The sequence below is a fragment of the Eubalaena glacialis genome, chromosome 1, assembly GCF_028564815.1.
Source record: "Eubalaena glacialis isolate mEubGla1 chromosome 1, mEubGla1.1.hap2.+ XY, whole genome shotgun sequence".
Classification (NCBI taxonomy): Eukaryota; Metazoa; Chordata; class Mammalia; order Artiodactyla; family Balaenidae; genus Eubalaena; species Eubalaena glacialis.
Genome location: NC_083716.1, coordinates 87514936 through 87541890, shown reverse-complemented (window position 1 = coordinate 87541890; position 26955 = coordinate 87514936). Strand labels below are relative to the sequence as shown.

The 26955-nt window shown below is 42.7% G+C and overlaps 1 protein-coding gene across 1 annotated transcript in view; it reads left to right on the top strand.

The window, feature by feature from the left end:
- Positions 1 to 26955, top strand: part of SLC35F3 (solute carrier family 35 member F3) — a 298460-nt gene that overhangs the window by 449 nt on the left and 271056 nt on the right. The window contains exon 2 of the mRNA XM_061198571.1: positions 48 to 277. Within this exon, the coding sequence (XP_061054554.1) occupies positions 48 to 277 (230 nt within the window). The remainder of the gene's footprint in view (positions 1 to 47; positions 278 to 26955) is intronic.

The following is a 26955-nucleotide window of genomic DNA, read 5'->3' as shown; positions in this document are numbered from 1 at the left end:
TCTCACCGCCCTTCTCTCCCTCCCCGCCCACCTGCCCGCGGCCTCAGTGGCATGAGGAGGTCGCCGGACGTCAGCCCCAGGAGACTGTCCGACATCAGCCCCCAGCTCCGGCAGCTCAAGTACTTGGTGGTGGACGAGGCGATTAAGGAGGATCTGAAATGGTCGCGCTCGGTGGAGGACCTCACCAGCGGGCCCGTGGGGCTCACGTCCATCGAGGAGCGGATCCTGCGCATCACCGGCTACTACGGCTACCAGCCCTGGGCGGCGAGCTACAAAAGTAAGACCCCCTCGCCCCATTTCCCCGGTCCGCCGGCGCATCTCCCCCTGCGGATGGCACGGCAGCCTCGGGGAGCGCGCGCAGCCCCGCGCCCAGCCGCCGCGCTCCCCCCGCTGCCCTGACCGCAGACACTGACCCGGGTTTGCGCCTTTTAGGAAGAGGCCCGGAGACGGTTCTCCGGGACCTTTGGGAATATCTGAGCCATTTTCTTAAATCTCCTCTCCTTCCCACAGATGCCTCTCTGTCTTTACCCCCTTGCGCTTGAGATGTCACAATAAGGAGACAGATTGGGAACTCAGTGTGTCCTGCACTGAGTGGCTTCTCTGTGGATACGAACGTGTCAGTCGCCCCGGGTCGGGGCTCAGCTGGCTTGGTTAGAGACGACAGACTTAGCACGCCTGGATTTTAACTCTTCCCTGGGTCCCCTTGGCCCCGATGATGGAGGACAGTTCTCGGGGCCTTCATTTTAGATCTCATTCACTCCCTTTGCCCCAGGTCTTTAGCTGTCTTCAGTGTGGAGGTTCTATATGGATCATTCTAGCGATTGGCATTTGGTCCCTGAGAGATAAACGGTCGGTGCCAGGCGGAGCAGCTGAAACTTTTCTTTGCCCGTGGGCCCCAGCGGATGGCTCTGGCAATGCCGTGATCAGTTATACAGACGTTACCTGTGTGACCAGGACTAATTTGGTGGACATTTCTTTCTCTCATTTTGGAAGGGAGAAGTTGGCTATAACAAATTCCAGAACCTATAACTGTAAAAGCCACAATTCGGTGGCCTCACCACTGTCGTTTGACAAGCAGAAAGAGAGCCCTTTACCACCTCAGTCAGTCAAAGAAATGAGTATTGCTTCGTTCCATTTGTAATCAAGACTAACAGCTTAATGATTCTGAGATATGGTTTTACCCTTCATGGCTTGAAATTGGAACATATTTCATTGGTCCTTAGGAACAAAAAATCAGGCTTTTGTAAATTAGTCATATTGAGTTCTAAAAATACGTCTCCCTTTAGTTTTTTCATAAAACCCTGGATTCCAAGCCAAAGGTCAGTGGTATGCTAGCAGTTAGCTGGTTACTTTTAAGTTATTTGCAGGAAGAAACATAAGATTTTAATGTTTTGTTTCATGCCGTTACTTGTTTTTAAAGGACGGTGGTGATTGCCTTTAACTCTGTATCAACCTTTAAAAGGTTATCTGCCTCTCCTGTAATCTGCTTTTGCTGCTAAAATTGTAGCTGATAAATTGGCTTTGGATCCCGGAAGGGAGACAAGGGACCAAGTTTTCTTTTCAGCTGAGAAATGTCAGGTATAGAATAAAAGAATGAAAACCCATTGGAAACCATTTCTCTTATAGATAGGGGTAGGACACTCAGTTTCTATTTCCACTTTCTAAATTTCTTTTAGGAATGGTCTGTTTCTTATTTCTCTTCTTAGCTTTCTTAGTAAGAAATTAGAATTGTCTAAAGACAGTTGTACAAATTACAGCCTTCATAGAGTCGTCTATCTAGCCCCTGGAATCATAAGGTTTATCATTGTAATTCTAAATATTTGCAACTGGCCCCATGAGCTTTACACAAATTTTCACCAAGGCTTGTGACTCTGCGGGGTTGGCGGGGAGCTTTCAGCAGTGATTGACTGTGTTTGGTACAAACACAGTTTATAATTAAGGCAGGGGGAAGGCCGTATGGAAAATGAGTCCCTTGTACCACCGGTGGTATTCTTAAATACCCTCTCTCTGAGGCTTCATTGAAAGAATAAAGAGGGTCAGACAAGGGTACAGTGGTCATTGTAATCAGAAGAAAATCAGCTCACTCCCCCCTCTATTCCTGTGAAGATTCTTCTTTATTCCAAGAGATTTCCTTTCTACTAAGATGCTTTAGGTGACACCTGACATTTTGATGAATGAATTGGATTTTAAGTTTAAATTTAGAGAAACTTATGTTTTATTAATGTAGCCAAAGACGTTTTAGGGTAGTACTTTGGCTGTTTGCTATTTCTACCCAAGTAGAAAAAAATAATGAAGAGGCTTATCTATCTGTTGGTATCAGTGAGTTATTTTGTTTGTCGGTTAATAATCACACTCAGCTAACTGGGAGAGATGATGATTATGAAATAAATATTCTTCTCAGGGTCTCCAGAGTAAGTTATGGGATGTTCCAAGCCTCATCCTTGACATTGTTGTGTCACCTTTGAGTCATCTTGCAAAGTGGCTTCTCTGTGTCCCCACTGAGGGAGTTGACAGTGGGAGTGTCTGGACTAGTTGAGAGTGTAAGTGAGCTGCCTTTGTAGCAGCAGAAATTATTTGAATGACCAAGAACTGACTGTTATCCTCTTAATTTTTAGACTTTGTTTGGGGTGGTGAAGATAAATGAGGTAATTGCAAACAGTGCAGAAATGATCTTTGTTTGGGATTCTCAGCCCAATCAGTGAGTTGAACAGATTTTACTCTCGACAAGTGACTTCTTGTGAGGAATTGTTTTAAAAAATCCTAAAGACCCCTGGGTCTGAGAGGGTCGGTTTGTATGTAACATTCAACTGAGAATTAAGCTGTTGATACAAACAAGCAGGTGGGAGGGTTGAATTCCTCTTCTCAGTAGCCACGGTCCTCCGATTCCACATTGCCTGTGTTTGAACCAAACCCCTGAGCAGTTTTCCTGCAGATTCCTTGGCTTCCCAGCTGCGCGTGTACCCAGAGCCCAGAAGGCGCGTGGTCCACAGTAGTTGCTCAGTTAATGTTGGGATTTAAAAAATATATATTAAAAAAAATTTTTTTTATTGTGGTAAAAATCACATAACATAAAACATATTACTTGAACCGTATTTAGCTGTACGGTTCAGTGGCACTAAGTACATTCACATTGTTGTACAACTCTCTCCATCATTCATCTCCCGAATTTTTCACCTTCCTAAACTGAAACTCTGTTCCCTTTAAACACTAACTCCCTATTCCCCCTCCCCACCTCCACCCCCGGCCCCTGGCATCTACCAGTGTACCTTCCAAGTCTATGAATTTGACTCTTCTAGGTATCTCGTATAAGTGGAATCAAACAGTATTTGTCTGCACCTAATGTATATTGGAATTCATTTTTAAAGTTAACTTCAATATATGTCCTGCAAACAGATTGTACCTTCTTTTTTTTCCCCCCCCCGTGCTATATAGTTGGCCCTCATCAGCCATCTACTTCATACATAGTAGTGTACATACGTCAATCCCAATCTCCCAATCCATCCTACCTCCCCCTACCCCCTTGGTGTCCATACGTTTCTTTTCTACGTCTGTGTCTCTATTTCTGCTTTGCACATAGGTTCATCTGTACCATTTTTCTAAATTCCACATATATGCATTAATATATGATATTTGTTTTTCTCTTTCTGACTTACTGCACTCTGTATGAGAGCCTCTAGGTCTATCCATGTCTCTACAAATAGCGAAGTTTCATTCCTTTTTATGGCCGAGTGATATTCCATTGTATATATGTACCGCATATTCTTTATCCATTCCTCTGTTGATGGACATTTAGATTGCTTCCATGTCCTGGCTAGTTGCTCAGTTAATATTTGTTGAATGAGTGAATGGATGCGGCCTGAAACATCGACCTCTGGAAGAGAGAACCTTTGAATGTGCCTTCATAGTGATCTGTATTATTTAATTCTCTTTTTTGGCCGCTCTGCACGGCTTGCAGGATATTAGTTTCCTGACCAGGGATTGAACCTGGGCCCTCGGCGGTGAAAGCGTGGGGTCCTAACCATTGGACCACCAGGGAATTCCCTATTACTTAATTCTTTATGCTGACTTATGTTAGGTTGGAACTGCTTTACCCTTTCCTTATTCTTCCATGGTAAGTGCCATCCTTGGCTTTCTGAACCATAGACTACACCAGAATCCTTTTTTTTTGGAATTGTCTTCAGTTTATTTAAATATAATGAATTACGTTGACTGATTTTCTAATATTAAAATAATCTTGCATGCCTACAGCAAACCCTCATGATGTTTTTGTGTGGTTTTGGTTTTTTTTTTAATTGAAGTATAGTTGATTTACAATGTTGTGTTAGTTTCTGGTGTATAGTAAAGTGATTCAGTTATACCTATATTCTTTTTCATATTCTTTTCCATTATGGTTTATTACAGGATATTGAATATAGTTCCCTGTGCTGTACAGTAGGACCTTGTTGTTTATCCATTCTATAGATAATAGTTTGCATCTGCTAATCCCAAACTCCCAATCCAATCCAACCCTCCCCCGCTCCCCTTCCTCCTTGGCAACCACAATAGACCAGAATTCTCGATGGCAGGCTTTGACTTAGCCCAGGGTTTCTCACCTTCAGCACTACTGACACTTTGTACTGAATAATCCTTTATTATGGGGAGAGGGGATCCTGAGCATGGGAGGGTGTTTAGCAGCATCCCTGGCCTCTAGTTCACACCCCCCCCCCAAGTTGTGACAACCAAAAGTGTTTCCAGACAATGCCAGATGTCCCGTAGGAGTGATGAGAAGCCCTCATTTAGCCTCACCCCAAATTTCTGCTGCAAGTGAACTGTCTTCCGTAGAGCAGTAGTGCTAACTGAGCAGGCCTGCCTTCTGAATTCCGGGCCTTCTCTTCTCTTCCTTCTTCCTGGACCACTTCTTGGGTTTCCAGGAGGGGCCAGGCTAGAATAAACAGCTTTCTGAAAGAGCCGGTTGCTTCTACAGCTAACGTGATTCCACACCCACTCACCATAAATGGATACCCTGTAGAAAGTGCTTCAGAACTCAGAACAGTTTGGAAAGCTTTTCTAGAGATTTCCTTTCCGCCTCCCACCTGTGCCACAGCAGAAGAGAAATGACTGGCTGGAACCTCTTCTGCCTCCCCCTTCCTTTCTTATTCCTCTGGGATAGATAGCAGCTGGGGAGGAGATGGCTGTGAAGAGGAAGAGGAGGGGCAGAGAGCAGGACTGAGCCATCCCGATAGTGAACAGCGAGGCCCAGGCGCTGGATGCAGTGGGAGACTGGCGGCATTTGGGCACAGGGATGCTTGAAGTAGTGGGTCTTGGAGATCCCAGACACAGGTTCTCATGCAGGATGAAAGAACATCTATATATGCTCCTCTATTTTCATTTATTCACTTAGCAAAGTTTTTGAGAGCATTTATGATGCCCATGGCTGAGGTGTGCCCTTGTCGAGAAACAGAAATCCACAGACACATTGTTTACAGGTAGCAGGGATGCGTTACTTAGCAAAAGGTTTCCCTAAAGGATGTTTTCAAAGAGTGAGCTCACAAACTTTTCTAGTAAAGAAACTTTCTACGAGTAGCTTTTGGAGCTATACACTTGACTATACTATACACTTGACTCCTGGGTGGGCTTATTCATACTTCATGGTGCTGGGATGTGCAGATACAAATGATGTTTTTTTTTTTTTTTAATGCTGATGGGTTTAGTTTTTAAGTCATTTTTAGAGTAGACGGTAGGCTAGTCCCAAATGACCACCCCATCTCCAGCCTATCCCACCCGGCCTGCCATTGGCGACTTGAATCAAGGTTAAGAGCCTGTGGATTACTGAGCAAAACCCAGTTTATGTCGGGGGAGGTTTCGTTGTTCAAGCTGAGAAAACGTAGGGGCATTGAATAGCTCACCTAGCGACAAGGAAATCGCATGTTTCAGGATCCTCCAGGTTTCAGATGTTAGGAAGGGTTTGTGTGAGGTGAGGGGGGAGGTCTATGGAGAAGGACAATCTTTCTACTTCTGTGTGCCCTTTCAGACCAGACCGTGAGTAGAGGCTGCTGACGTGGCTTCCAGTGATAACCGGAACAGTGGCTCATAGCATAATTGAATTCATGGTGAGCAACTTCTGTTTGATCCTCCCAACATAGTAAAGGTCAGGTCAGCAATTCAAAAATGGCCCACTTGGAAGAGATGTATAATTTGGTTGTAAAAGTTTATTCTAGAATGGAATTCATTTTCATAATCTTTTCCATTATGGTTTATTATAGGATATTGAATATAGTTCCCTGATACTGAATATAGTTTATTATAGGATATTGAATATAGTTTCTGTTACGGTTTGTTATAGGATATTGAATATAGTAGGACCTTGTTGTTTATCCATCCTATATATAATAGTTTGCATCTTCTAATCCCAAACTCCCAATCCGTCCCTCTCCCACCCCCTCTCCCCCTTGGCAACCACAAGTCTGTTCACTATGTCTGTGAATCTGTTTCTGTTTCGTAGATAAGTTCATTTGTGTCCTATTTTAGAGTCCACATGTAAGTGATATCATATGGTATTTGTCCTTCTCTGTCTGACTTACTCCACTTAGTATGATAATCTCTAGGTCCATCCATGTTGCTGCAGATGGCATTATAGATTGAAAAGATTTCAAAAGGAAAAAAGTTGGAGGGGGGCGGGGTAGGGTGGGGAGGGCATAGAACATAACATTTTCTAATGTCTCAGAGAATCAGTTTTATTCCTGAATATGAATCCGTGCTAACAATTTAGTAAAGAGCTTTCTGAGATTTGAGAAGATTAAAATGCAGAACTCTTCTTTTTGAAGGGAACACATTTCTCCCCAGTACACTCAGATCATTGACCGGGAGTTATAAACCCTTTGCAAATGGTCCCAGATTCTCACCTCCAGGAAAAGCCTAGTCTTCCTGGCTTTGGAAGAGGCTTGGGCAAGGAGATTTCTCACTGTTCTTCACAAGTCTATCCTGAGTCTCTACAAAGTGCCTAGTCTGAAATAAAACACTCCAGTGTTGAGTGTTTCTCCTTTCCTTAAGCAGCTGGAAAAAATCAGGTGAGTTGCATTAAAAAATGAATCCACATGTGTATGAGCCATTGAACTCTGTTAAGTGTTTCACTGAATGTTGATAAGGATACTGACTGAATTGTAGCCCCTCATGAAGGAGGGGACCACCGCAGTTTTTTCTGTGTTGTCGGGAGAAGCAGAGGGAATGGAATCCACACGGGGAGCTCTCTTCACATCCCAGCAATGTCTCTGCTGGCAAGTTGCTCACCTCTGTGAGCCTCTGTTTTCTCATCTACAAAATGGGGGCGAATATAACTGCTTTTCAGGATGGTCATGAGGATGAAATGAAATAATGAATATCTAGCATCTAGCCCTTTGCCTGGCATCCATAAATGCGCCTTTATTTTCATTTATTCACTTGGCAAACTTTTTGAGCATGTACCAGGTGCCAGAATATAGAGATAAGTGATGGGAGACAAGAGCTCTTTTTTTTTCTTTCTTAAGTAGCAAATGTGGAGTAGTCTGTTATTAATAAATTTCAGTATTTTTAAGACATTCTAAAAAAGAAAAGCCAGAATAGAAAGACAAGAAGATTCTTAAAAATTTCTTAGCCTACTTTTTAAGTTTAATAGGATTGAATCTTCTGAATCTGCAGGAAAACACAGACGAAATTAATAATAAACTTCAGTCTGACATATTTTCTAATTCTATGCAAAATTGAGAAAAGTCTAAAATACCATTTGATACTGTGCATGAATTACTACAAGACAGTGTACAAATTATTTGTATTGGGAAAGGAGTTCTTGCCTTCAAATCTTACAGACTGGAGGGAGAGGACAGTGAAATTATAGGGTGTGATAAAGGTTGGCTCTGGAGTGGTGAGTTTCAGGTGAGAAGCTGGAGGAGTAATAAACCACAGGAAGTGGGTGGAGGGGAGGTTGGCATTTCAGGCAAAGGGACAGTATACGCACAGCAGTGTACATGAGCTGTTACTGGAAGGTCATCCAGCTTGACTGGAACATAGCGTCACAGAAATGTACAAGATAAAGTTGTACTGTGAGTGGAAACTGACATTATGCTCTGGTCATTTGACGGGTGTCATCAGGAGGGCCATTAATGCACAAAGGCCACCTTACTCATCCAAGGCCCAGTCTGAGCGTCACTTCTTCCAGGGAGCCTCCCTGACCGTGTTGGATCCGGTGAGGTGTCCTTGCTTGGGCTCCCATGGTGCTGTCACTTCCCATACAGATTGTCATGGCTAGTTTAATCGTGTGGCTGAAACCTACAGATGGAAAGCTCTGCAAGGACAGGGCTCTTTGCCATGTCGCCAGCCCTCAGTGTGGCTCTTGGAACGTAGAACTGTGATGACTCTATCCCCAGATCACAGAGTGTCTCTGGCACCTAAATCGATAAACATTTGTTAAACGTACTAGCGAAAGGCCATTTACACACACACAGAAACAGTTCCTAAGCATCTCCGTTTCTGTGGGGTCTTCCAGAATTATCCTGCATAGAACACTTCTGATTGCCTTTCGCAGTCAAGAAATGGGACGCCCACTGCTTGGTCACCTAAAAACACTGACAAGCAATCTCACTCCTAGAGCTCACACTCGTCAGTCTCGTGTCAGAGTGTTTTGCCTCGTTCTGATAACCTCTCTTTAAAAGCAGTTTGGAAGAAATGAACAGGGAAGAAGAGAAAATGGATCAGTGAGATTTAAAAACGTGTTCTATAGGCAAGGTTTAAATATTGGGGGAGAGAGAGGTGAATCAGGCAAACAACATGTCTTTATGAGAACAATTGGAGTAGACACCTGTGGGAGTGGACACCTTCCCAGCTCACCGTAACCCCCTTAACTGCCCTGCACCGTGGTGTCTTCAGGGTGTGCCCTTAGCATCACCTTCCTCCTGGACACCATAGATTAGATTGGGGTGGACCCTTGACCCACAGTCACTTGATCAATATCTCCCTCCTGGAATTTGAGATTAAAACCAGGAGATTGTGGTCTAGTTGGTGTGGTCTTTTAAGTGGAGGAGAAGCTATGAGGGAGCTAGCCTGGCTTTCGTGTGGAGGGAGAGGCAAAGAAAGCTGGTCCACATAGAGGGAAGAATAAAGCAGGTGTGTAAGCAACCCAGAGAGAGCCTTGACGTTTTCCTGCAGTCCACGCTGGGTACCATTTCCCTCCAACGTCAAGATCTTGCTGTAGCTCCTCCAAGCTCCAGGAGACAACCACTGTTGCAACGCAGCAGCCCCTTCCTGTGAAGTGACCGGAAGCTAAGTTTTGTCCCATGCAACTGCGGACTCCTAGCTGAAAAAGATTTCTGAGCCACTTCTGCTCAGGCCCACGTAGGACAGAACAAGGATGTACATACCAAAGAATTTTTCATTGGAAATGAGAAATCACTTCCTGACTGCTGAGATAAAGAAGGTCCTGGAGCCTCCATCACTGGAGAGCTTCAAAAAGAGGTGGACACCCAACAACCCCAGGTGCATTGAGTATTTCCTTACCCTGTGTCAGGGGATTGAAGTAGATTTTTTTTAATACATGATGTCTTTTGGTTCAATTCTTTGGTGAATGTGCATTGATCAGTAGAGTTATAGACCAGTTTTGTTTTCTTATCTTATTGCAAAGCCTAGAAAGGGACTGGGACAATTAGGAATCCGGTCAATTCTTTTGGTTAATGATGGTGACAAGCCCTTGAACAATTGCCTGGGACGTGGGCACATTTTTCTCTTATGCAGCTGGAGGTAGCCTTAATTTATGACAGCCTTCGAGATGGTAGGAAATAAATTGCTCCTCTCAGGTGATTTGCAGCCCAGAAGGCTCAAGGCTGTTATGGAGCCCTGCGACAGAGAGATATTCAGTGTAACTTCTCAGAACCGCTTTCCAGTTGTGATACGTGTTTTCTGTGACATTCACATTTGCTCCTTGTCAGTCTGCGGCACATCACCCACAGTACTTGACTAGATAAGAATTTCTTAGGAGAATTATTTTTCTCCTTTTTCATCATCTACTTTGTACCCATGTAGTGTTATAAAAACTTGCATATGTCCTCAGAGTTTTATTCAGAAGGGCCAGAAGAAAGATGCTACTTAATGAATACCATCTTTCCTTCCTGAATTTTCTTTTTAGGAATTGTGTGCTCATTTTCAGTGAACGTATATGAAGATGTCCTGTCCTTAAAAAAAAGAATATAATTATGATCGTAGGTATGAAACAGTTCCGTTTTGTTTGTGCAGTGTTCTTCTCATGCCATGCACGTGTGAGAGTTTAAGAAACACTCTTTATTGACAAGTGCGTTATGCTAGCAGTCGATACCGAGGAAGGACTTGAACTTCCCACCTCTATACCATTTTTTTAGGAGAAAGAATGAAATCGTTTGAAGACCATTTAAATGCCATAATCCAGAACAGCAGATTTCAAGGGTTTATCCAAACTCTTTCCTTTTAAGTCAGCATTTGGTTTTATTAAATATTTAACATGAACATTTTTGGTAGGTGTATCTGATTTTATGCTGTCGGTGTGTTTTCAGTTCCATGTCAATGAAATTTATGTAATTCGAATTTACTCTAAAAACACTAGGAAAACTAGTAGTGGTGCATGTGTCATTGTGTTTGTTCTATCTGTAACCTGCATGTGTCTTGTGTTTCTCTCAGAATACATGGAAGAGTTTCAGTGTGGTGGCTGGAAGGTGGAGAGAGGAACACTTTCAGACCAGACCCCACTGCCACAATTCTCCCTCTTGAGAAGCCTGTAGGCCAGGCGGGGGCTTCAGAAAATCACTGCATGAAGTTTCAAACACTACTCATGGAAGGGTTCATTGGTCAGTGGTTTGGAAACAGATCAAACAATGGAACCTGCTGTGAATGCGTATTCGTTGATCCATTCATCCATCCATCCATCCCTCCAATCACTCACTCACTCACTCATTCATTCAGACATCAAATAGTTCGCTGCTTCTAATAGGCAGTAGATATTTTCACTTCTAAGATAAACATACACTAAATATATGGCGTATTTCCTGGTTACTATTTCCTAGAAAATTACAGAGCAGGGAGACAAGACAGACATATGCTACTCCATGAAGTCCCATACTTTCCTTGTTTTGGGGCCATCTCACAGGTGGATTACATGTTTCTTTTTGGTGCTTCCCTAACTAAACATCTTGGGGTATTTTGGATGCACATTGACCAGCCTTACACTAAACTCTATTGTACACACATTATTGCATAATATTTTATTATGGGCACCATGAACAGCTAGTTAGCGTCAGGATAGGGTCTGAGCCTCAGTGAAGTTCTTTTTCTCTTCCTTTGGAAACTTGAGTTCTGCTGTTGTAGTGAGAGTTCTCATTTGTTCTTTTGTTTTAGCCCAGGCATGAAACATTTTTTCTTTTTCATGTAATCATGCAACAACAAAGATTTTTGACTGAGTTGATGAGATGAAGCTGCTAAGCCCACACGTTTTTTTCCCTAATGTTTTCTGCCGCAGGCATTCCGTTTCTTTCCAGCTCTGAACAAAGCTAGCCTGAGACCTGAGACCTTTTTTCTTCCTCTAACTAGGGTCCTAACAGAAGTAGCAGTAGACTGGATTTCAAGGGAGTTGGGATTTACTTCCAGCTCTACGTGTTCTTTCCCGTGCTGCTGCCTCTTTTGCTTGTGCCGTTGTTCCAGTTCCTTTAAGAGAAAATCCCCATGTCCGTAGAAATACTCCTTTAAAGCTGTTCTCTTGGTTGTTCAGCTTAAGAATCATAACACTGTCCAGTTCTTCTAGACGTGAAGGGAGTGATTTTCTAAGAGGCATCTCGACTTTTCTCTGTTAATAAAAATCAAAACATCCTGATTAACGTGCCTGTTACTTTGAATATAGATATATGTATATATGTATTTTATTGAAATATAGTTGATTTACAATGTTGTGATAGTTTCAGGTGTCCAGCAAAGTGATTCAATCATATATATATATATATATTTTTTTCAGATTCTTTTCCCTTATAGGCTATTACAAAACATTGGGTATAGTTCTATGTGCTATACAGTAGGTCCTTGTCGGCTATCTGTTTTATACATAGTAGTGTGTTTCTGTTAATTCCAAATTCCTAATCTGTCCCCCGATCCAAGCGTAAGTTTGTCCTCTATGTCTGTGGGTCTGTCTCCATTCTGTATACAAGTTCATCTGCATCATTTTTTTTTAAGATTCCACATATAAGTGACATCATACGATACTTGTCTTTCTCTGTCTGGCTTACTTCACTCAGTATGATAATCTCTAGGTCCATCCACTTTGCTGCAAGTGGCATTATTTCATTCCTTTTTATGGCTGAGTAGTATTCTGTTGTATAAATATACCACATCTTCTCTATCCATTCATCTGTCCATGAACATTTAGGTTGCTTCCATGTCCTGGCTATTGTGAATGGTCTGCAGTGAACGTTGGGGTGCATGTGTCTTTTCGAATTATGGCTTTCTCCGGATATATGCCCAGGAGTGGGATTGCTGGATCATATGGTAGCTCTGTTTTCAGTTTCTTAAGGAACCTCCATGCTGTTCTCCATAGTGGCTACACCAACTTACATTTCCACCAACAGTGTATGAGGGTTCCTTTTTCTCCACACCCTCTCCAGCACTTATTATTTGTAGACTTTTTGATGATGGCCATTCTGGCTGGTGTTAGGTGATCCTGGAACCACTTCCCCATGTGTGGGTGAGTCTAAGACTCAGGGATGAGTTTGAGCTAAAATATAGGATGAGGTTGAGTTGTTGGAGGACAGTGTCTAGCTCCCTCCTCCTTTCCTGTCTTGCTTGCCTCCTTCCTAGGCCCCCACCTTCTCTTTGAACTGCACACACGGAAGTCTGAGCGTGGAGAGGAGGCTGTGCGTCTTTGGAACCGATGCTTCCTGATGGTCAGCAAGTGACCAAAAGTCACTCGAATCAGTACCTAGGGACCTGGATTTCTTTACTGTTTTCAGGTTGATGTGGCTTCTGTAGGGGAGGGAGGTGGCTTAGTCAGCCAGGGTCCCTTGGCCACCTTGCACTTTATGAAAGGCCAGGAGGTGACAAGATAATAGTTATCTTCTAGTGGCTTCCACCTCTTGTCCCAAGACCTTAGCAGTGTACTGAGGCTGCCCCATTTTCTGTGTAGAGGTGTCTGTGTTGCTTTGGGGGAAACAATAAAGAAAAACCACACTATTGTTTTCCTTTACATTATACTCTCTGAATAGTACCTCACTTCTGACATTTCTGGTCACCAAATGTGTGGCAGTTTTTCCCATACCAAACAATTCTGTGACACCAGCTAGGTGTGCTACAATTTAACTCATTTCTGACACTGTCTACCTGGAGATGGCATCAGATCCCACAGGTTAAGGGCTCTGTCCCTCAAGACTGCCCCTCACTTCAGATGCCAATCACTAGTAGAGATTCCTACAGTCCCCTCCTTGGGTTCATTTAAGTTGCTAAAATGGCTCACAGAACTCAGGAAAACAATTTACTTACTAGATCATCTGTTTATCATGAAAGGATGTAACTTAAGAACACCCTGGTGGAAAGATGCATAGGGCAAGGGAGGTGGGAAGGGGCACAGAGCTTCCATGCCCACTCTGGGTGCACCACCCTCCCAGCACCTCCACATGCTATGTCCATCAGTCTGGAACTTTCCAAACTCCCTCCTCTTGGGTGTTTTTGGAAGCCCCATTACCTAGGTGTGACTGATTAAATCACTGGCCAGTGGTGGTTGAGTCACCCTCCGGTCCCTCTCCTCTCCTGGAGATGGGGGTAGGTGGGGCAGAAAGTAAGAACCCTCTAATGAATTGGTTCCCCTGGCAACCAGCCCCCATCCTTAGGGGCTTTCCAAAAGTCACTTCATTAACATAAACTCAGGTGTGGTTGAAAGAGGCTTGTTATGAATAACAAAAGACATGTTTCCTGTTTTTATCACTTAGGAAATTCCAAGGGGTTTAGGAGCTCAGTGCCAGAAATGGGGATGAAAACCAAATACGTATTTTTTACTATAAATCACAGTATCACCCCTAGGTATAAAAGACATTTTGGAGGCAATTGGAGGAAATCTGAATGTCTACAGTTTATTAAATTATTTTATGGAATATTGTTATTTTTCTTGGGCTTAATAATATTAACGTGGTTATATGGGAGAATGTCCTTATTCCTAAGAGATACTGAAGTATTTAGGGATAGAGTGTTGCTACGTTTGTCATGTACTTCAAGTAGTTCAACAAAATCAATTATAGATAGATAGGTTGAATGACAGATGAACAGAATGTGGCGAAATTGTAATTTTTGGTGAATCTAAATAATAGATATATGTGTGTTCATTGGACTGTTTTCTCAGCCTTTCGGTAAATGTGAACATTTTTGAAATAAAAATGTCATTGTTTCAGCCAATGGCATAGCATAGCCCAGGCCTTAAAGGGTTAGAGCTGTTGTAACCAAGACCCTACCCTACGGGGCCTCCCCGGGACAGACCCTTCCCCCATATCCTCTGCTGTAGGTCCTCTCTGAAGCACCCAAATAATACTACCTCATGCATATTTCCTGAGTAGTTTTATTTATATTTATATATATATATATTTAATTTATATACTTTATATATTTTAATATATAAATATATTTATATTTATATATATTTATTTATATTTTGAAATCCTAACCCCCAGTGTGATGGAAAAAGGAGGTGGGCCTTTGGGAGGTGATTAGGGCATGAGGTGGAGCCTTCATGAATAGGGTTAGTGCCCTTCTAAGAAGAGTGCGGAGAGCTAGGTCACTGTCTTTATACCATGTGAGGACACAATGAGAAGATGGCCATCTACAGCCCGGAAGAGGGCTCTCACCAGAACCCAACTGGGCTGGCACCCTCATGTCAGACTTCCAGCCTCCAGAACTGTGGGAAATGAATTTCTGCCGCTCAGTCTGTGGCACCTGTGATAGCAGCCCGAACCGACCAAGACCCTCAGGGGGCATCTGCCTTGGTCTCCATCCCCCACGTCTGGCCACATCACTCTCCCCCAAACATGCGCTTCAGCTGGACGTGTTTGTGGCATAGATTGTTTTCATCAATGTATACCTATCCCCAAACTCATCCATTTGTATACATGAAATATGTATGGCTTTTTGTATGTTAATCATACCTCAATAAAGTGTGTTTTTTTTTAAACCTTTAATTTTTAAATTTTTTTGGCTGCATTGGGTCTTTGTTGCTGTGCACGGGCTTTCTCTAGTTGCGGTGAGCGGGGGCTACTCTTCGTTGAGGTGCTTGGGCTTCTCCTTGCGGTGGCTTCTCTTGTTGCGGAGCACGGGGTCTAGGCATGTGGGCTCAGTAGTTGTGGTGCACGGGCTTAGTTGCTTTGCGGCATGTGGGATCTTCCCGGACCAGGGATCGAACCCGTGTCCCCTGCATTAGCAGGCGGATTCTTAACCACTGGAAGTCCTGCACTATTGTTTCTTGACTATTCTTCTCTTGTCTCTGCATCGCCTCTCTTCCCTGATTAGCAACTGTTTGAACCTGCTCCTTGGAACTCAGAGAAGGTTGTAGAGGCTGAATGAAGCCTATTTCCTGTAATCAAGAAATGGGGGACACAGAAAGGCTTTTGTGCCCAGGAGCCCCCCAGGGTTCTGTTCGGTTTCAGCCACTCAGGGATCATATTACTTCTGCCTCAAGGTGAATGCATGAGAATTAGAGGCATTATTATAAGTTATGGGGGGGTTCCCTTGTTAAAAAAGGGAAGATCTTCTCCTTAAGAATAAGAAAAAGGGAGACCCTTTTGGAATCTGCAATGGAACAGAGAAAGCAGAAATGCTACAGTGTATTAAGACCAAGGCTCCTTGAGCTGGGGCTGGGAAAGATTGATTGGTTTCAGAATCAGGTCTGCTTGCAAGGTTGCAGGAAGAGTATTGAGTGGTAGGCAAAAGTGAGGTTTGAATTTCAAACAGCTTTTATGAGAAGAGGCATGTGTGAAGGTGCTAAGCTGAGGGAGGAGAGGTGACAAGTACCTTATAAAGCCGCTGTGAACATCTTTGTAGTTGTGTTGGATGAGCATTGGCACCCATTTCTTTTGGATACACATCCAGGAGGGGAATCCCAGGGTTGTAGTGTCATGGCGGACAAACTTGAAGGTGTTACGCATTGATGCCCGCTTCTGATCAACCCTTGAGTAATTCCCTCTTTTTGAGTGTGGGTGGGCCCTGTGACTTGGTTCTAACCAATAGAATATGACAGGTGATGGGATATCCCTTCTGTGATCGTGTTGTGTTACGTGAGATTCCATTTTGCCAGTAAACTTGCTTTAGATCTTCTCTCTCCAGCCTTGATGAAACGATTGGCCATATTGGGAGGCCTGTGTGACAGAGAACTGCAGGTGGCCTTGAATACTTGAGGATGGCCTCTGGCTGGCAAAAAAACCTGAAGCTCTCAGCCCTACAACCACAAGGAGCTGAAGGCTGCCCAACAGCCATACAAGTGGAAAAGCAAATCCTTCCCTAGTTGAGCCTTCAGATGAGAACCAGCCCTGGCTGACATCTTGCCGTCAGCTTCAACCCTGGCTGACATCTTGCCTTCATCTTCCTATATAGAAGTGAAGAAAAGGATGATAATGCAGTCTACCACAAGGGTAAAGAAACGAGCCAGGCATTAGGGCATACCTGAAGTCTGGGCTTGGTTCTGCCATTTACTAACTGGGTGTCATTGATCTGGTCCCTTACCCAGCCTGCCCAGGCCTTACCTTTTGTGTTCAAAGAAGGGATTTGGCAAGATTACCTCCTGAATCCCCACCAGCACAGAATTTTAATGAGTCTAAGATTTATCCACAATATCTGAGGAAGTCATCTCTTCTGTAAATGAGAGTTAAGAGGTCAAAAAAGAAAATTAGGAGGCTAAACAAATCTGGCTCCTATCTAGAAAATCAGCCCCGTCTGAATCACTTCATCTGTTTGTACGAGTTCATGCCCTGCTACTAAGTCACTGGAAAGGGAAACACATGGATAAAAGAGTTCCTTTTTATTCCACTACTTTTTCTCATTTCTTTTGGTACCTTGATCAAAGATATATTGACTGAATCTTCTTTGATTAATTATGTTATGATTAATTATAATCAACCATGGTAGATTCAGTGTTTGCATTTCAAAGCTTGGCAAATAAGAGAAAAAGCAGTTCCAGTTTCTAATGCAGCTCTTAAAGAAAATGAGGATTTCCTTTTGGGCCACAGGAGTACCCAGTCCTGGGGTTACACTTTTTAGGGAGCAGAATAGGTGACCAGGAGACTTAACATGGCTTTCACTGCATTGTCTCTGTAAGACGGTTTTAGGGCTTGGAATAAATTCCTTGCAGCCTTTGTGGTGAGCAGCTCTGCAGAGATGGTGCCGACAGATTAAATCTGGTGGGGAGCTCTTCTTGGAGGTGAGAGAGAAAATAGAAGTGGAGAAAATTTGAGAAGTTGTTGAGAGGACCAGCTCTGGGGAGTTGCCCCTTTAAGAGCAATTGATAAGGGAAGCTCCTGCACCCCAGACAGAAAGTGCTTTATTCTACCATTGCCAGTTTCTCCTGTACAGAGTCGTCCCTGGGAGCAGCTGCTCAAGTGTCAGAGGGGGAAGGACCCCGCTGTCCTTGGTCTTCATCCCTCTCTGCCAGGGCAGCAAGAGTTTCCTTTGATTTCTGGCGGGAAAGTGAGCTATGATTGGCTTTTTGATTTTTTTTTTTTTTTTCTCACTGCAAGGCGGTGTTATAATTTCCCACCTGGCCAGCTGTGGAAGCCAGAAGTCTGGGACAAGGGCCGTTGAACAATCCATTCATAGAACCCTCGTACTTTTATGTGGTTCTCTGAGTACCTTTGAAGTTGGTAAGCTTTGCAAAAGAGAATTATCCCAACATACTGTATGATTCCATCTATATAAAGTTCAAAAGCTGGCAAAACTACTCTGTGATGATGAAGTTTGGAAGAGTGGTTACACTTAGGGTTTATGGGCTGGGAAGGGCCATTAGGGAGCCTTCTTTCTGGTGTGGTGCAAATACTCTATGTGGGGATCTGGGTGGCAGGGTATATGTGTGTAAAAGGGTCTATGGGTATAAAAATGTATCAAGTGCTTTGCTGTTTGTGTTATAACAACGTAAAAGTCTCTTTTAAAAAGGTGGTCACTGGGGGGAGGGGACTAGTCTCTATAGAGACGTTGGTGCCTGGATGGATCAGGTTGTTTATGGGGGATGGTGACCATCGAGGACCTATGGGAATCAGAACTTGAAATTACAACTCTGGCTCTGCTGTTGTCATTGTCATGGTTCCACTGAAGTCCTGAATAGCAGGATCACTCTAAAACCATAGTTCCACTTGTTTTGAACATCTAGATGTTTGTAAATAGAAGCAGATCTCATTTTCCCCTTTTTAAAGGAAGGCCACTTTTCTTCTCTTTTTTGCAAAGTCAACTCACAGATTTAGGTACTGCTTTAGTGCGGTGGAAGTTCTGAAGAAGTGTGTGCCTAAAGAAAACCACAGGTTTTGGCTCTTTAAGTAATGGCGAGGCCATAGTAAAAATAATTGGGACTTTGGCTATGACCCTTTGTGCCGTTCCTCACCATCATTTTACTACTTACTAGTTTTCCGCCAGGAGATGACAGAGGTTGGTGAAGCACAAATTGTTTCACTTAAAAGTTTTATCCATGTTAATTGCAAATTTTTTTATAGAAGCAGCAGCTAAAGCTAAGGTTCGAGGGCTTTTCTTTGTTTAAATTTCTGTGCTTCAGTTAATTCCAGCCAACTTATTGTTGGCTATAATTTTGGATACCGTTTTCTCTGTGAATTTTGGTCTTCAGAAAATTGCACGTGCAAAGTGGAAGTTTGCAAACATGTAGTCTATCCGCCTGTTATCGAATGAATCAGGTCCTGCTGTTCACCGCTTACAAAATTAATTCTCACAGAAAGGAAAAGTGCCTTTAATCAGAATGTTGGCAATCTGGGGAGGTGGTGGACTCAGTGACCCCCCAAAACTACCTCCCAAGATTCTGCTCGGCCATGAAAGCTTTTAAAGGGAAACAGGGAAGTCATCTCAGTGAATCATTGAGATAGGGGGTCAGAGTCGTCGCCATACCCCACTGCGTGCAGGTGTGTGTGCAGGCTCGTTGACTTCTTGTGATTTTCCCTAGATGTTATCACACAGTTTGGTGACACAGTTTGTTCGCAAGATTACTGAAGGGGAAGCTAGGGAAGAGATCTGGCCATCTGTTCATTACTTATTCCTCATTTCCACTTTAATCTGCAGAAAGAACCAACAAGTTAGGCAAAGTAATGTGTGATTTAAAGATTTGAAAGCTGTGCTTGGGCAGGAGATGAGTAGAGCATGGGGGTGCCTTGTTTAAAAGTTAGTTACCATATAGCTTTGCTAAAGTGACAAGAAAAGGGGCTTCCTGCTGAGGGTGGTTTCCTGCAAAGAGCTGCTAACAAGCCTGTGATTTTTTTAAAAAATTGCAAAATATACTCAATATACTTAGAGCCATACTTTTAATACTATTCTTTACATGTTAAAAAGGGTGATATAGGATATCAATTATTCATCTAAGGAGTTGAAGTATGTCCTCAGGTTCAGATGTGCCCAGGCTATAGAATGGATACATATTTTATCCTATGAATCACAAGTGGCCTCTATCCATGTGAGCTTCCCTAAGTAAAGTTTTAGAGAAAAGTGAAGGCCTCAGGGATCCATATCCAGATCCTCATTTCCCAAGATATTTTTGCTGCTTGTGTTTCCATTACGTTTGCTACTAGATCTTTTCTATGCACTTGACTTCCTTATTCTTAAAAGAAGTCTTTATAAAGCCACTCATGTAATCCAGATAATTTCCCTGATAATAAGTAGTCAGCTAGATGGGTTATACTATTGAGTTATATAGCCCATATGTATTTAAGTTGCTTTTAAAAAAACTACCATTAGACAAGATAAAAATTAAAATTTTACCAGGAATATTTTAATGAGCTGTTTAAAAAATTTTTTTTAATTTTTTATCTTATATTGGAGTATAGTTGATTTACAGTGTTGTGTTAGTTTCAGGTGTACAGCAAAGTGATTCAGTTATACATATACATGTATCTATTCTTTTTCAGATTCTTTTCCTATATAGATGATTACAGAACATTAAGTAGAGTTCCCTGTGCTACACTGAAAATGAGCTACTTTAAAAAGACATTCTCTGGAATTCCCTGGTGATCCAGTGGTTAGGACTCCGCACTTTCACTGCCTAGGGCCCGGGTTCGATCTCTCTTCTGGGAACTAAGATCTCACAAGCCGCGCAGTCAAAAAAAAAAAAAAAAAGACATTCTCATTGAAGTAAAATATCCATAATGAAATGAATGTAAGTTTTAAGTGTATAGCTCGATGGATGAATTTTTACAAAACGAATATACTCATGCTTTCCGTATCTGGATCAAGACACAGAATGTTATAGGCATGTAGACTGTTTATTTTTGTGACACCTGCATGGGTGCCCTCCTTACTTAATTTTAAAGTGATCAAAAAAGCCATAGGCTTTCATTCTGTTGCAAAGGTGGCTTCCTACAGACATGAAAGATGTTTTGATGAAAAATCTGGCTGTATCCTGTCCTTTATAAGGAAGCCTTTTGTCTAGCACTGATATTTGCTGCAGTGATCAAGGTATCTTTCATACATTGTAATACGAGCATCATATGAAAAATGAGATCCCATCACGCTTCTTGGAAGCTCTAGGTTTACTTTGTAATGTTAATGCCCCTTTGGAAGAGCTGTCTCCCAGGCAGATTTCTCTGCTGAAATTCCTATCTGTTCATGCATGTTTGCCCACCTTTTCCATTAGATACCTTAACATTTTAATCATAGTTATTAAAACAAAGTTCCTCTCTGACAGAACCAATATCTGGTAGTCTTTGTATCTGCTTCTACTGATTGCTTTATTTCTTGATAGAGGGTTGTTTTTCCCTTGCTTTTTGTGTATCTAGTAATAGTTGATTGAATACTAAATACTATGTGTTTAAGAACAAAAGAGACTGGGTTATAGATTATTGATGCCCAGAAATGTGCACGCATCTTCTTGTATCAGGCCATTAGTATGGGGAGTTGAGCCAATCTAGCTGGGAATTGATCTGGGTTTGGGTTTTTTCGGGGGGGGGTTCCATTTTAACCCTCTCTCTCCCGCTGTGGCAGTGGCAGTGGATCTTTGCTTGTATCCTGGGGTCAAGAGGATTTCCTACTTCACCCCCAGAGTGAGCTGGCTTTGCTCCTACTTCTACCCTAGAAGCAAGAGATTGTTTTTCTTGGCGCTGGCATAAGAGAGTTTGCTGCCCAGTGGCTTAAGACTTTTTCTTTGTATGAGAGGAGGGATAGGGAAGTGGACAAGGGGCTTCGTGCCTGCCTCCCGGTAGCCCCTGGTCACCTCCGAGGAGCCAGTGCTGCCCTGAAAGGCTCTCTCTGTCTCCTGCCTGCCCCTAATGCTCCTAGAGAGCTACTTGGTGGAGGCTCAGGGAATAACCTCCCCTTGTGTCTGAGACTCCCAGCTCTTCCAAATTGATATACCAGTCTGTATTTTTCCTTTAAGAATTCATTAAACATTTTGGTGATTTCTTCTTACCCACTTGTATGGAAGCCTCCTCTTTCTTCCATGCTGTGCAAAAGGTGAAACAGGTGGTGTTTTCATGTCAGCTTTGAGGCCCTCGTCCCCCTTCGGAATTCAGTTTACTTGCTTGCTACCTCTGCTGTCTGCTGGGCTCAATAAATAGTACAATTTGTATATTATCCAACTCGTTGTTGTTGTTTGGTTAGAATAACGTTCTCTTGAGTCTTTCTGCATTTTGAGGAGAAGTAGAACTTGGTTCTAAGTTTTAAATGAATATTAATTATGTATTTGCCTTCTTTTAAAGATTGTTTTTTGATGTGGACCACTTTTGAAGTCTATTGAATTTGTTACAGTATTGCTTCTGTTTTATGTTTCTTGTTTTTTTTTGGCCACGAGGCATGTGGGATCTTAGCTCCCTGACCAGGGATCGAACCTGCACCCCCTTCATTGGAAGGTGAAGTTTTAACCACTGGACTGCCGGGGAAGTCCCTATATATTTTGTGTTTGGTCTTGGTAAATATCCCCAACTTACCAAGAGGTAAGGGATGATAAGTATTACTACACATCTTTCCTTCTAGGTTGCTGTGTCCTCTCTACAGTCCCTAGTGTTAGCCTAGTGAAGACAGAGATACATCTTAGGAAACGTTATTGACCTTTTGATAATTGTTTGTAAAAGGGGAGCAGACAAAGTGACATCTTTAGCTCAGGTCAAAGGAGTAAGCTTCTCCTGGTTCGGTAAGTTTTTATAGGTTACTTACTGTCTTGTCTGTATCTATGGGTCATATAGTCCATGCCTGTCATTATCAAAACCTACATCTCAGACCAAGACAGGAAGGGGTAGGGGAGCATTTGGTGCTTCCCTTTCTCATCCCCATCCAGAGCCTTGTTGTAGATTTTTGTGATAGCAAGACCTGCCGCTTAGCACTGAACGATCCCTCCCTCTCCTCCCATCTACCCCCATGAAGCCAGCAGTTCACAACATTTGGCACCAAATGCTTCCGCCACAGCAAAATGAGACACTCCCACAAGTTTCATAGAAAGGGAAAAAGATAAAGAACACCACCTTCATGCAGTAAGAGGCAAGAAAAAGCCTTTCGGTGAATTAGAAGGCCGTGTATGTGAGGACCTAGCCTTAGAAAAGGAGATGAAGGGCATTTCAGAAAGTGATTATCTTTGATAAAGGCTTTAGCCAGGATACAAAATGATCTGAATGTAAACCGAGTGGGTAAAGAGGGTTTAAACATTCAAGATGGGATATACCTTTTTGATTAAAAAAAAAAAAAAAAAAAAAGAAAGGGTAAGGAGAAAAATTGTCCAGGGCTGTCTGTCTATAGATCTCTGCCCTAGTAGAGATAAACCCAGCCCGTCTGATTAGCTCTCTGTTTATGCTTGCCCATTATTATGAAAATTAAGACTTTTCCTATGAATTTGAAGATACCAGTTATTTTATATTAACACTAAAGTGCCCTGTTGGAGTTGTCTAACGTTTGGAAGAACAGGTTTGAGGTTCTCTGATGGAGGCAAAGAAGACCCTTTGAAGTGTTTGGAAAAGGGAAGTGATAGGATCCTATTTGCATTTAAGAAAAGTCCACTTAACCAGCATGGAGACTGGACTGAAAGCATTGCCCGGTTAGGAAGCTTAAATGCTGTAATTTAGGCAAAAGAAAATAAACATCACAACTAAGTCTAGGTCACTAGGGATGAGGAGAGGCTGACATTCAAATTTCTGACTTGGGTGACTGGGTGATCTTCAGGTAATGAACAGCCATTAATTAGTTGGAGGTAGTTTCCAGAATTCGGAAGAGAGGTTTGGGTCAGCTCTTGTTATCAAACTATAGGTGACTAGAGATAAATGAAGTTTATCATTGCCATTGCTCTTATGGATTAGTTGGTGTTCTTGGTCACAAGCAACAGATATCCAGCCTGTTAATCATATGCAAAAAGGTACTTTCTGGAAGAGCACTGAAGACTCATATAAACCAAAGGTGATCAAATTGCCAAGCCTGAAAAATGGAAGTGATGCTGGGTCTCCAGATATTAGGAAGCAGAGACCACAGCAAAGTCCATACCTAAGAAGAAGGCCTGCAACTGATAAATCTGATCTCCAGTTGGTCCCTCTGTCTTTGCTTCACTTGCTCAAGATTTACAGACATCTGATTGGCTGAATCTGGGTCAGGGGATCTTCCTCTGGCTGTACCAGGAGGTAAGATGTTGAAGAATCTTGGGCCTCTAGCTTAGGTGGTTGGAAGATGCATTGAGAGTCATGCTCAGAATATTGCCTTCTGTCAAGATGATAGGCAGTGAGAATTTCCCCCCAGATGGATTTTGGGATACTAATAGAGGGAATGGCTTTCAGAAAACAACAAAAGGGTCATTATAACTAAGGAAGGTGCGGCCAAAGAGGAAAGAAAAGCTAAAACCAGGATGGATGGATGGATGGATGGATGGATGGATGGATGGGTGGCTGGACCGATGGATGTATAGACATACCGAGGTAAAGGAACTCATGTTGGCAAATGCAGTCAGAAAGACTGAAGGAGAACAAATAAAAGAATATAGGCTTACGGAAGCCAGGAAAAGAAAAAGTGATAAGGAAGCAGGACTGGTTAATAACATTAAATGCAATGTAACATTTAAGGAAGATGAGGACTGAAAAGCATCCGTTTGGTTTCTTAATAGATTATTGAAGCTCAGAGCACCCACTCGCCATTATCGACTGTAGAATTTGGAATGGCAAGCATATCTGTTCTTGCCAATCTTTCTTAGGATGTGTCAGTTTCTTTCAAGTTACCAGGATCTCAAAAGTGGTAGCTAGTGCTTGGAACACTGAGCTAAGTGCGTAAATCCTACTTCACGTCTAATCGGCTTTGATAATAGTGCAGTGAAGTATTGTTGGGAACTTTGGGAATCTCTATTTGCAAAGACAAGGTGAAGTCTCAGGTTGTGTTGGAAATGTCTTTATAACATCGAATAATAATGGGAAGCGTGTGTCACGGAGAGTTGTGGAGCATCATTGCCACGGCTGGGAGGTGTCAGAGTGCCTGAATCATAGGCATGGCTCAGTCCTGCTCTGACACTTGCGGGTTCACTTGTGGGAGAACCGCTTACAGAAAGCAGCGTGAATCCCATTTAGAAGAATGGTTCGTCACTTAGACTCTCTTGGGACCGAACATTTTTTGAAGCAAGGCAGAGCATGACATTCAGGGAAGAAGAAGAAGCTGAGGAGCTCTAGGAATCACCAAAAGCTCAGAGGTCAAAGGCCACAATGGCCTTTGTTTCCATATTTTAAAATATTTTAAAGACCATCAAAGTATTCTATTACATTTAAGCAGTGCGCCCAAGGAATAACATAACATAACTACCCTGCCCAATTTTCTGAAACTGCTCCCAAGAGGTGACCACTGTTTATATATTGATGGGAGCCTGACTCATTTATCATAGGCGTTTACACTCATATACATGTATTCACACCTGTATTTTTTTAGAATGGGATCATAATTGGCACATTGTTCTGCTTTTTGTTCGCCTAATAATACACACACACACACACACACACACACACACACACACAATAATGCTAGTACCTATCAACCATACGGCGAAAGAGCATTCTATGCATACTGAACTTATTTCCATTGAACTGTTTGGGCTTGACAGAAGGAGACCCAGAAAAAGACAAAGAGGTGCAGAGATGCCTGCACGGAGATCAGGAATGAAACACGATTTAAGTGGTTGGGCTGATCCTGCTTCCCCGCTGCTCTATCCGCTCCCCACTCCGGCCCCCCCCACCCCCTCCCCCCCATCCCCACCAGGGCTCAGGCCCGGCATCCTTGCCGCGTGCGCTCGGCCACACCGAGCCTGCGTCTCCCTTCCTGAGGATCCCTAAGCAGGGTTCCTAAGCACAAACCAACTCCTGCCTTTCCTACTCACCCGAGGAAACAGCAATCAGAGATCATTTCGACTAAGTCAAACCTCACTCCTGTGGAAGATGTATTGCCTCGGTTCCCCTGTTGGCAGGGGACTGTCGTTGATTTAAGCCTCTCCCTGGTGAGGGACAATGAGGTCGTTTCCAGTTGTTTTTTTTTTTTTTTACTATTATTAAAATTTCTGCAATCACCATCCTTGCACGTTTATCTCGTGGATTTGTCTTTGGTGTTTGCATCAGACAAGTACTTAGAAACGCAATTACTGGGTTGAAGGGAATGCATGTTAATATTTACCGATAAGATGCTATCACTGCGGAATGCCTTCCAGAAAGCGTGTACAGATTTACAACACTTGCACTAAGTGTCCATGAGGATGCCTAGTTCCTCGGGTACTGGATAGGCCATAGCTTCTTTTTCTTTCTTTTTCCTCCGTAAGAATCCTTGCCACCATAAGAATCCCTTGACTGGCTGCCGCACTGTGCCTGCATTTAGTGTAGGTGGTTGGAGCAGTTAAGGGAATGAGCTCTTCTCTTTCCAGGCACCTTATATGGATGTAGCTAAGGTACCGAGTCCCAGGAAGCACGCCTTTCTCTCATTTTTGTAACTATGGTATTTCTGTCCCTCCGTGATGCTACTGATGTTTTCATTATTCTTCACAGCACATCAGGGCCTTTTTCTGGAAAACTATTTAATCGGAGCTGTTGTGATCTTAACATCATAACTTTGTTACTGGAATAAGTACAAGCTTTAAAATCTCATAACAGAATTTGCTGGGAAGAGGGAAGAGATGTGTCTTTAAAGCTACTATAGAAAAACTGTTGCTGAATAACTATTTATTTAATGTGAATCTCTCCCATTAGACCAACCCCATTTAAGGACCCTCCAGAAAGGCAGGGATCACTTTGCTGTGCATTTTTGTACCCCGGCAGCTGGAACAGTGCTTGACACATGGTCTGTGCTCACAGCATCTTTGTGGAATAAATTAATCAATCAATTAAAGCTTTGTGGGTTTAAAAAAACCAATTACGCTACAAATTGGACACCCAAATGACTATCATAGCTACATGGTGGTCAAGTCGAGATCTACCCCTAATTATATCCGTGGTGCCAATGCTCAGACTATTTTTAGAATCCTTTGAAGGGAATTTCCTTGATAAATTGCATCACAGGAATACTTTTCTTTTGATTATCCTCGGGATGGCAAATCATTAACCTTTGAGGCTAGATTTTTTTTGACAGCTTTATTGAGGTATAGTTAATATTCAAAAAATTGCACACATTTAGCGTGTACCATTTGATGGGTTTGGATATATGCATATAGCTATGAAACCATCCCCTTATCAAGGTACTGGACATAGTCCATCACCCCCAAAAGCTTCCTTGTGCCTCTTTGTTTTGTTTTGTGATTAGAACACTTAATATGAAATCTACTCTCTTAAATTTTTAAGTGCA